Source organism: Antechinus flavipes, chromosome 2, assembly GCF_016432865.1.
Source record: "Antechinus flavipes isolate AdamAnt ecotype Samford, QLD, Australia chromosome 2, AdamAnt_v2, whole genome shotgun sequence".
Lineage (NCBI taxonomy): Eukaryota > Metazoa > Chordata > Mammalia > Dasyuromorphia > Dasyuridae > Antechinus > Antechinus flavipes.
Window position 1 is genome coordinate 471,309,111 of NC_067399.1, and position 12,267 is coordinate 471,321,377.

At 35.7% G+C, this 12,267-nt stretch overlaps 1 protein-coding gene across 2 annotated transcripts in view; it reads left to right on the forward strand.

Annotated features, from left to right (window-relative positions):
* Positions 1–12,267, forward strand: part of GARNL3 (GTPase activating Rap/RanGAP domain like 3) — a 233,839-nt gene that overhangs the window by 76,222 nt on the left and 145,350 nt on the right. For both annotated transcript variants that reach the window (XM_051979671.1, XM_051979670.1), the window contains one exon: positions 10,391–10,454. In XM_051979671.1, coding sequence (XP_051835631.1) covers positions 10,391–10,454 — 64 coding nt within the window. The remainder of the gene's footprint in view (positions 1–10,390; positions 10,455–12,267) is intronic.

Genomic DNA, 12,267 nt, shown 5'->3' on the forward strand with positions numbered 1-12,267 from the left:
TGTGCAACAAGAGAACTGTTCGGTTCTGCACACATATATTGTATCTAGGATATACTGTAACCTATTCAACATGTAAAGGACTGCTTGCCATCTGGGGGAGAGGGTAGAGGGAGAGAGGGGAAAAATTGGAACAGAAGTGAGTGCAAGGGATAATGCTGTAAAAAATTACCCAGGCATGGGTTCTATCAATAAAAAGTTATTTAAAAAAAAAAAAAGAAGAAGAAGAATCCTTGTTTCAAGTTTAGCGTTCTGGCCCATAACAAGGTTGGAGTCAGTTTTTGGAGAACTTTAAATGTTAAATTTAGTATTTCTTAATTTTATCCTGTAGGGGAGCCTTCCCTCTCCTGTAAAGTAGATTCCCAATTGGGAAAGAGGTTTTTGAACCAACCTAAATCTTGCCATCTTAGGTGCCAGAAGCAGAAGCAGGATTATTATTAGTGGAGAATATGAAGAATATGCTTTCTTTTTTTTTCTTGTCTTTTTTTTTTTTTTTTTGGCTGAGGCAATTGGAGTTAAGAGACTTGCTCAGAGTCAGAAAGCTAGAAAGTATTAAGTGTCTGGGGCCATATTTGAACTCAGGTCCTCCTGACTTTAGGGCCGGTGTTCTATCCACTGCGCCACCTAGCTACCCCTTTGAGATTTTTTTAATGAATTTTATTTACTCAATATATTTTCAATGGATGACTATAGAAATTCAAATCACAGAAGACAGATATACTGAATACTTAGTGCTTGGGGCAGCTTTGAAATAGAATAAAATAGAAAGAGGCTGAAGGACAAAGAAGGATGATTCTCCCAGTAGAATCCAAATGAACTCTATGGATCATATTGGCAGAGAATACACATGTACCCACACAATTACTAGACAATCCAGTATGTTGTAGTCAATTCAATTCAGAAGATGCTTATTAAATGGGCACACAGACAGTAATGAAACATCATTATAGCATCATTGATTTAACAAATGTACTGTATCCTTTGTTTTCCAAATAGTATTCCTCAGGCATAAGAAGTTTGAAGTAATAGGGCAGATGTAGCCAAATGTAATCATCTTATTAAGAGCTCTTCACTGAGCCCTGCATTTCTATCCCCAGTCTGTGTTTGGATTAATACCTTTAACTTCCAACTTATCAAGAATCTTAGAATAGTAAGGGACTAGAAAAGTATTGTAGCCCAATTACTATTGAAAGCAGGAATCTGCTCTACAACACTCTTGACAACTGATTACCTAGCCTCCGCTTCACTAGGGAACCTTTACAGAAAGACTTTCACTTCTGGACAACCCTAACTCTTAGGAAATTCTTGTGTTGGACTGATTTGTGCCTTTCTGAAATTTCCACCTGCTGGCTTTGTCCTCTGAGCATAAAGAGACCAAGTCCAATCTCTGTTTGCTTTGAAAATGTTTCCAACATTGGACAAGGTACAGTGGAGCTACTACGTCTTTCTTTACACTATTCTTTTTAATAACTGTCTAAGATCATGTAATATTTTATGGTTTCTTTCTTTTATATATATGTGTATATATATATATATATATATATATATATATATTTTTATTTTATGGTTTCGATGCCACACTGTTGACTCATACAAAACTTGAAGCCCACTAAAGCTCCCAGTCTTTCTGGAAATTGCTATATACTATGCTATCTCATACAAATTGCTATCTCACTATGTCCCTCCCATCTTATATTCGTACATTTTAATTTTTAAAACTAAGCATGGGATATTAGATTTATCTCTATTAAATTCCATCTTAATAGTTTTGGTCCATCATTCTGAACTATTAAAATCTTTTCGAATCTTGATTCAGCTTATCAATTATTCTGTCTAATTTTATGTCATCAGCAAATTTGAAAAGGCTGTAAAAATACACTGTTAATGGCAGAGCCTAGACTAGAATTTGTGGTGTTCTTTTTCTTTAAAATAATATAATGGTTCTCTCTGGGAGCGAATTTCTTGGGGAGGTTTTTCTGGAGGCAGCCTTAGTTTCAGTTAAGAGTAATAATCACCCAAAATGCAGCCAACTGGTAAAAATGTAAATGTTTATTTTCTCCTTCCAAAATAGCCCAGTTAGTTGAGGCCTATCTCACTGGTTGGTTCTAAGAGCTCTTGCAGCTTTGTCCTTTGCTTCTGCCTCTGCTTTCTTCAGCCTCCAGCTAGCACCAAGTTGAATCTGTCTTGCCTCTGAGAGAGGGCTTCTGGCTCTCAATCTCCCATAGTGCTCTGTGTCTGTCCCAGAGTGCTCCTCTCCAATCTAATTCAGCTGAACTCTCTCCAAGAGCCTCTATCTGTTTCTTATATATGAGAGAGTGGGATTGTGGGATATCTCCCAGCATGCTGTCTGGCCCTAAGAGCTTCAAGGGAGGTGTGAATTCAGATATCTCATACTAAACTCTGAAATCTCTCAAATGTGTGAACTCCAATGAGTACAGGTGTGAACACAAGCATTGTTTCTCAGATCCACTTAGTACCTTATTTCTTCTGGCCTGTAATATCTCCTTGTAGGATGAGATCAATCATACTGAACCGTGCTAAATTAGATAATTATTGTCTCTATCAACTCTAATGACTTAACAGTTTGCAAAGTTTCCAACATCTCCCACTTTCTTTTGTTTTAGAGCATAATGTGATCATGACCTCCCTGACTTCTCAAGGAGGTGAGAACCCCAAAAAGGTGATCACACCTTCCCTGACTGCTCAAAAAAGAAGTGAAAACACCATAAAAAGAAGGTGGTCACGCCCTCCCTGACATCTCAGGAAGGGAGATGAAAACACCAAAGGAAATAGGAAATCAAATCAGATTAGTGGGTTTCTGAAGGGGCTCACTTGAAACCGGTATCAAACAAAGTGTACATAAATCCATCAATATGGGAGGCACTACACATAAGGGCATAAGCACATAGCAATATAACATAGGCTAGTAGTAATGTAACAAATAACATGAATCAACATGAGAATTTACACATGTCCATAAGTCCTAGAAATAGTCCAAAAGGAATCCATTGTCCATTAGTTCATGTGCCAGGAATCCAATAGTTCCTGTAAACTCTGAAGTACTGCAATAGTCTCATCAACAATTTTTCATCTCAAGGAATCCAATGATTCTTGCGGGTTTTTCAATAACTAAAACAATCTCATCTTGTGTTAGGAAATCCAATGATTCCTGAAGATTTTAAAAGTTCTTTTTAACAGTCTCATTGTCAGCCATGCTCTTTCAGTGTCAGATGTTTCTTAAATCTTCTTTGTTTTGAGGTTTTTCTCTTTTTCTGTTTCTCTCTGATGGACAAGGTAGATGCAGCTCGTTGGCACCCATCTGATTCCTTCTCCTCCTGTAGAGATACAAGCGAACCCTCTTCCCCAAGCAGTTAACCTAATTCCCTTCTATTTACCACTTTTGGGATTTTCTCCTCATCATCTGGCAATTACATCGGAACTGTTTGCACTGGGCACTGCCCTGTTAGTTTAAAAGGCCTGTATTCTCCCCAACTGTAATCCTGATTGCTTTTCTGTTGGTTGATAACACTTCAGCTGCTATCATGCCCCATCTGTCATTGATACCTTGGAGCTGGGCCCTGCCTCTCATTCCTCTGGGTCAATCTACATTCAGAGGCTCAGTGAAAGCCTCAGTTACATTTTGGACATGGAGTTTGGGGTTTTATTCTCTCACCCTGTCTTCTCATTCTATCTCCATATCTACAATGAGCTCTCAAATGTCCAACTTTTCCACACTGAAAACATCTACGAGTTTCTCTAGAAGTCCCTTGCCAAGAGGGACCCTGTCTTCCCAGGTTCATCATAGTTTGGGTATAATAAGCATTTGTGCCCACTGTGGCATAGCATCTTATGATCTCCTCTAAAGGAGCATCTTTATCTAGTCCCCATATAATTCTTTTGCAAACCTCATTGGCATTTTCCTTAGCCAGATGTCTGGTCATTTTTCTGTGGCAGCATTATCCCCAATGGTTCTTATTACAGCTGTTTGCAAATGTCCCACAAAATCGGCAAAAGGTTCATTGGGACCTTGCTCTATTTTTGTAAAAGCTTTATTTCCATCTTTCTGTCCAGGGAGAGAATTCCAAGCTTTTATTGCAGCCTTAGAAATTTGCTCATACACTGTTATGGGATAATAAATCTGTTCTGAACTCTGCATACTGACCTTCACCAGCTAGTTGGTCAAAAGTGATTTGTCCAATAGCTCCTGTTTGCCTATTGCATTGGGCTTGAATCCTATATAATTCATGAAACTCTGAAAACCACAACAAATTTTGTCCCAGTTCTAGACATGTTCTAGGTATGGATTTCCAATCATTTGGGGTTAAGATTTCATAAGACAAATTATCTAGTAACATTTTTACATAAGATGATGTAGCCACATAAAGAGAGCAACCCTTTTTCAAATCTTTAATTTTTTCCAAATTAAAAGGAGTATATTTTCTCTCTTTTTGACCTGAAGAGTCAAACTTTTCAATCACAGGATATGCATTTATAAAATCAGATATATCTTCTCCTTAATTTTTTGCTTTAATTAATGCCTTTTCTAATCTTGTCATATTCTGCTTTACAGGAGAAGCTGACTGTGTTTCTGCCTCTCTTCTTCCCCCTTCTTCCTCCACCCATGAAGGGTTAATTGAGGGGGGAGAGTCATGCGATGTGGAATGATCTAATTCCTCCTGCTGTAAAGTATCACACTCAGAATTGTACTTAATTCCATTGTTATCTGATTCTTGCTCCTTTTCACTTAGTATAGTTGGCACTTCTCCCTGCTGCACTTTCTTTTTCTTCATTCTAACACTTAAATAACTTCTTATAGCCAGTTGTATTAAATTGTATGTATTAATTATGTCTTTGGAAATTGATTCAAGTCCATTTTTATTATTAAAAAGATCCTCTCTTTCTAATTTCCACTGCATTGAGTTTGAATTAGATCTGTAGTATTCATCTAGTTTTTCTCCTATTAATTTCCACTCGTCTAAATCCAATTCTTTTTCCATAGAGAACCAAGGACATATGTACTTAACAGTTTATAAAAGTTCAGTGATCTGCTCCAAAATTATAATCAAACCTTGGCTTTCCATAACTTTGACAATGCTCTCAAAACATTTTCCTTGAACAGAAACAGGCTGTTTTCTAAATATCTGACCCATCTTAGATGAAATTCTATTTTAACTCTTTTAACAAAATTTCTTTGTTGTACTCACCCTAATTTCTAGGTTGAGGAAACTTTTCCAATGGATCAGGATTGGAGGCTTTTCCACTGAAATCAGGGTCTATCAGTTCCTGTTCAGGCGCTAAAATGTGGTGTTCTTTTTCTTTAAAATAATATAATGGTTCTCTCTGGGAGCGAGTTTCTTGGGAAGGTTTTTCTGCAGGCAGCCTTAGTTTCAGTTAAGAGTAATAATCACCCAAAATGCAGCCAACTGGTAAAAATGCAAACATTTATTTTCTCCTTCCAAAATAGCCCAGTTAGTTGAGGCCTATCTCTCTGCTTGATTCTAAGAGCTCTTGCAGTTTTGTCCTTTGCTTCTGCCTCTGCTTTCTTCAGCCTCCAGCCAGCACCAAGTTGAATCTGTCTTGCCTCTGAGAGAGGGCTTCTGGCTCTCAATCTCCCATAGTGCTCTGTGTCTGTCCCAGAGTGCTCCTCTCCAATCTAATTCAGCTGAACTCTCTCCAAGAGCCTCTGTTTCTTATATATGAGAGAGTGGGATTGTGGGATATCTCCCAGCGTGCTCTCTGGCCCTAAGAGCTTCAAGGGAGGTGTGAATTCGGATGTCTCATACTAAACCCTGAAATCTCTCAAACGTGTGAACTCCATTGAGTACAGGTGTGAACTCAAGCATTGTTTCTCAGATCCTCTTAGTATTTTGTTTCATCTGGCCCATAACATCTCCTTGTAGGATCAGATCAATCATACTGAACCGTGCTAAATTAGATAATTATTGTCTCTATCAACTCTAATGACTTAACAATTTGTAAAGATTCCAACAGGAATTCATGTCTTTTGAATTGTAGTGTATTTATTCTCACAGATAAATATATTCTCACTATAAAATATAAATCACATCTGATTGGGCCTCTGCCCAGCCTAAATGCGCTTCTAATTTCCATATCCCCCCCATGTCTTGTCAAAAATACATGAGAATAGACATAATTGTCAACATATTCACAAGGCCTAATGCTAATTTCCTTATTTTCACTTTTCCTAGCTGCACAAGTGAGCCTTTAAATTATCTTCGGATCAAAGATTTAGAGCTGATAAGTCTTCTGGTTCAACCCCCACATTTTATAGATTACCACAGAAATGAGTCTTACAATATTATACAGGCAGTAAATGGCAGCAGTAGGATTCAAATATAGTACCTGTAACATCAGATCCAATGCTTCTTTCATTATTTCATACATCCTTTAATTTTTCCCTAAAGCTTAGTTTCCTGTAAATCATTTCAATCTCTTTAGATACTTCTTCCTTTTTTTCTTATCAGAATTATTTGCATTTGTGTCAAAGGATTTCAGTCTTAAGAATCTTTCTCAAATCATTTGAGATCCATTATCATCGTAGCTTAAATGTGTTTAACCTGAATTCTTTCAAATCTTACAGAATGACTAGTATGTGACAATCGAAACCATTTAGTCCAATCAAATAGCAAGTATTTATTAAGTACTATACATACACATACATACACACGCACACGCACACACTTTGTCCTTTGCTTTGCTCCTGGTTCTGCTCACTTCACTTTGCATCTGTTCTTATTAATCTTACCAAGCTTTTCTTAAATCATCCTGCTCATCATTTCTTATGACTTAATACTTCATCACAATTGTATACTACAACTGTTCAGTTGTTTCTCAATTGATGGGCATTCCTTCAATTTCCAATTCTTTGCCACCATAAAAAAGCTGCTATAAGTATTTTTGTACATATAGATACTTTTTCCTTTTTTAAAAAATTTCTTTAAATATATACTTAATTCTGGTATTAATATGCACAGATTTATAGCTTTTTGGGTATAGTTCCAAATTGTTCTCCAGAATGTTGGACCAGTTTGCAACTCCACCAACAGTACATTAGCCTCCCAGTTTTCCTATATTCCCTCTAACATGCATTATTTTTTTTTCTGTCATATCAGTCAATCTAATAGGTGTGAAATGGGGAAAAAGTAATTATTCAGAATCAACTTAAACCACCTATACTTTAGGGTAGGGGTCCTCAAACTACAGCCCACGGACCAGATGCAGCAGCTGAGGACGATTATCCCCTTCACCCAGGACTTTGAAGTTTCTTTATTTAAAGGCCCACAAAACAAAGGTTTTTTTTTTTTGTTTGTTTTTTACTATAGTCTGGCCCTCCAACAGTCTGAGGAACAGTTTAACAGGCCCCCTATTTAAAAAGTTTGAGGACCTCTGTGTTTAGGGTAAACTATCTTCCAAGAAAGCTCGTGGCACTTTAGGGCATCTCTAATTCTTAGAAAATGTTTTTCTTACATTAGGTATAAATTCTAATTTTTCTAACTTTTACCTATAGCTATATCCTCAGATGTCAAATTCTCTTCCATATGATAATTATCAGGTCTTCACTAAGTTTTCTTTTCTCTAAACCAACCATTCCCAATTCATTTTGTCAGTATGCCTATATTTTAATGTCTGGTCTCCTATTTAAGGAACTGTTTAGTTCCTTAAATATAAAAGATGCTTACTGTTTGTTGAGTTGAATGCTTGTTGCCATCTTATGAATTGAGCTAGTCCTTACTACCAGAGCTTAACATAGTACTCCAGAAAGACTGACTAGAGAAAAGACCACAGAAAGAATTGTTATTTTTCTTGGACTAAATTTAATCCCTGTTTTAATGTAGCCTAAGGTCATATAAGCTTTTGTGGCTGTGCACACTGTACAATACTGAATCCTAAAACTCCCAAATCTTTTTATTAAATTGTTTGAATTTAGGTACAATAAATCCTTTCCACCCAAATGTACTTGACTTATATTTATCATTACTCTATTGCATCTTATCAAATTTATTCCATTGACATGGCCTATTGAGGTGTTGATTTTGAACTGTTTCTAGACCATGTTGCCTTATTCTGAGCTGTCATTGCCACTAGAAATTAGGACTCTATCCTTGGGACCACCCAGAGCCTCAATAAGCTAAATCTTACCTATATCTAGGTCTTTCCTTCACTTTCCCTCACTTCACATCTCCAAAACTTGCTGCCTCATGGGTATACCACTATCATCACCCATTAAGCAGAGACTGTTTTACTTGCTTGTATTTATATCAATCAGCACTATACCTGACATATAATAAGTGTTTAATAAATGTTTTTTTTCTATCTAGCATTTTATCTTTTGCAAAATTTATAAAAATAATATCTTTGTCATAGGGTCTGTCAAGTATATTGGATGTGTGTCATCTGAGGGCCAGTTTTGCTAAATTTGGTGAGGCTCATCATCAAAGGATATGCACCTGGATGCACTCATCTAAAACATCTACTATGGGATAGCATATAGAGATCCAAGGTCTCTAGTCAGGAAATCCTAGGTTCAAGGCCTGCTTAAACTCCCATTTCTCCAGGAAATTCTCTAAAATTATAAGTTGCAGATCAGTTGCCAGTCTTCATTGATAGAAGAGGTTTCCTAATGAAGGAGCTTTGGAAACTAATTAAAATAGTTCTGGACTACCACTGTCCCCAGCATCCCTAAAAAAAAAATTTTAAAGATATGAAAATGTAACTATACACCCTTCTTGTGCTGAAATATTCTGATAAAAAAGAGATTCTATTTTTTGCTAGACTATTCTAGACAAGGGCTTCTTTATTTATTTTTTTTTATTTTGAAAAAAAAATTCTTTACAACATTATCCCTTGCACTCACTTCTGTTCTGACTTTTCCCCTCTCTCCACCCCCTCCCCCAGATTGCAAGCAGTCCTATACATGTTAAATATATCACAGTATATCCTAGATACAATTTATGTGAGCAGAACTGAACAGTTCTCTTGTTGCACAGGAAGAATTGGATTCAGAAGGTAAAAATAACTCAGAAAGAAAAACAAAAATGCAAACAGTTTACATTCATTTCCCAGTGTTCTTTCTTTGGGTGTAGCTGCTTCTGTCCATCTTTGATCAATTGAAACTGAGTTAGATCTTCTCTTTGTCGAAGAAATCCACTTCCATCCACTTCTAATATATTCTCATACAGTATCATTGTTGTATATAATGATCTCCTGGTTCTGCTCATTTCACTCAGCATCACTTCATGTAAGTCTCTCCAAGCCTCTCTGTATTCATCCTACTGGTCATTTCTTACAGAACAATAATATTCCATAACATTCATATACCACAATTTACCCAGCCATTCTCCAATTGATGGGCATCCATTCATTTTCCAGTTTCTAGCCACTACAAACAGGGCTGCCACAAACATTTTGGCACATACAGGTCCCTTTCCCTTCTTTAGTATCTCTTTGGGGTATAAGCCCAGTAGAAACACTGCTGGATCAAAGGGTATGCACAGTTTGATAACTTTTTGAGCATAGTTCCAAATTGCTCTCCAGATTGGTTGGATGTGTTCACAATTCCACCAACAATGTATCAGTGTCCCTGTTTTCCCACATCCCCTCCAACATTCCACATTATCTTTCCCTGTCACTCTAGCCAATCTGACAGGTGTGTAGTGGTATCTCAGAGTTGTCTTAATTTGCATTTCTCTGATTAATAATGATTTGGAGCATATTTTCATATGTCTATAAATAGTTTCAATTTCTTCATCTGAGAATTGTCTGTTCATATCCTTTGACCATTTATCAATTGGAAAAATGGTTTGATTTCTTATAAATTAGAGTCAGTTCTCTACATATTTTGGAAATGAAGCCTTCATCCGAACCTTTGACTATAAAAATGTTTTCCCAGTCTAATCTTGTCTGCATTTATTTTGTTTGTACAAAAACTTTTCAATTTGATATAATCCAAATTTTCTATTTTGTGGTCAATAGTGAAGGACATGATCAATTTTGCAAATACTAGAGTATATTGTCAAATTACTCTAAAAAAAAAAGTTCCACCAACAGTGCAATATACTCAGTTCTCCACAGTGCTTATAGCATTTACTTGTGTTTTTGTCTATTTTTGTCATTTTATAGTTATGCTATCAGATTGGTATCTTAAATTTCTTTTTATCATATATTTTTGCATTCTTTATTTTAAAATAATAACATTAGGAAAACATTGTGGAAGAGATGACATAATTTAAAATTTTGCAATTTTTTGCCAGATATTCCATTTCTAGGTACAAATTACTTATTTTCTTATGGCTAATCCATCTGAAAAATAAGCTGCTATTCCTTAAAGTTCTATCACATTGAACTGAAATTCATTCTTTCCCTTTTATTTCAGTGCCATGAATCTGGAAAAGTTTGAAAAAGGCCCCAGGGAAATTTTTCATCCTGAGATACAGAAGGTAAAAGAAAACATTATTTATTTATTTTTAGAATTGGTATATGAAATATATGGAGCCTGTATGCTTAAAAGTAGCATTGCTGGCTTGAGAATTATCCTTTTTTAACTGAAAAATGATATTGAATTACATGAGATAAATGAGATTAATTGATTAAATGTTTGTTGCTTCTATCAAAGTCCTACTTTGATGAATTTTTGAAGTATAGAAGTGAACCTCTTAGTCTCAGGGAAAGGACAGGAATAGATCAAGATTTAACTTGATCCTAGAAGTTGGACTTCTAGAATAGAGAAGACAATTCACTTGTTCATAGGCTAAAATAATAAGAGAAAGACTTGTCTGTAAATGGGGATTTAAGGTACACATATTCTGATAGCCAGAGACAAATCAAGAGCTAAAACTAGAGGCAAGGAATTCTAGAAGAGCTGAGACAGCTATACCCTTATTAATCTTCATTCACTAATGAGAATTAATCTTAGCTCTAGTCAAGGCAAGGCTGGATTTGTTCAGTCACAAAATAATATCATTTAAAAGTCTGATACAAATGAATTATTTTAAAGTGGGAGATTATAAAGGTAAAAAAGAATGATGTAAAAAGGTTTGTGAACATTGGGCCTGGCAAATAAACCTTTTTTAAATCTCTCCTTTGATTTATTATGCTAATAATTTTCAATATGTTTTCTTATAATGCTATAATAATGCAAAACACCAAAAACAAACAACAGTTCAGAACATCTGCAAGAGGGGTTATACACTCTTTTTAGGGAACAGACAAAGAAGAAGGTAAAGGACTTCTGTGTGCTCCTGTGGGCCATGTGGGTATTTAAGATACAGATAGAGAGGAGAGGTAGTGGCAGCCATAAACTGAAGAGAGTATCAGTGAGTTCTGTATGATCTTGAACTTTCAGATAAAAGAATTTTGCCACAATGATAATGGGCTTCATGACATCACTGAGCATATCAGAAAACTAGCACAGTATATTTGTTTTTTCATCTTCAGCCTTAAGGAGTTTATTCATTTCTTTAAAAGTACTTCTATGGTCTGCCCGCCATCTAGAGGAGGGGATGAGGGGAAGGAGGAGAAAAATCGAAAAAGAGGTTTTGCAAGGGTCAATGTTGAAAAACTATCCATGCATATATCTTGTAAATAAAAAGCTATAATAAAAAAATAAAAGTACTCCTATAACTTACATACATAACCTAGTAAATATTCCTTTTCAGAGATGAAAGATGGGGAATCTTACTTGAAATTCCTCATAAATTTCCATCCTTTTTGTATTTTAAAAAAGTCTTGTCAAAATATTTAAAATTTAAGTCACTTTAAACAACACTACATTTAAAGTTTATCCTTTATGTCACTTTAAAAATTACAATCACAAATAAAAAAAAAAAGTCTTTTCTCTCTAATCAATCTTTTCCTATTCCCTCTTTTTAATGTTATACTTTGCTTCCAAGAAAGACACTCAGGTGTTTTCACCCATTTCCAGTTTAGTTTTAATTCTTATCAGTCCTTTCCTTTACTATCTTCCTTGTTTTATTATCAAAGCCATCAGCTATAGGTATGGATACTACAGGTCAAGATATTGATGAACTACTCTTTTCTACAGTGTATTTCTCAGGATAGTTCTTCCAGTTAATTTGTGATCTATACAGTTATCTTTATGTTGTATTCTGTTTTCCAAGAAGAGAGAGAGATGCAAGCAATACTTTTATACAAGTTGGAGGGAGTTTCAATGTGTTATAATCCAAGGCTTGTTAAGCTTTTTTGTGTCATGGGCTCCTTTGGCTATAGTGAAGCCCATAGACCTTTTCTCAG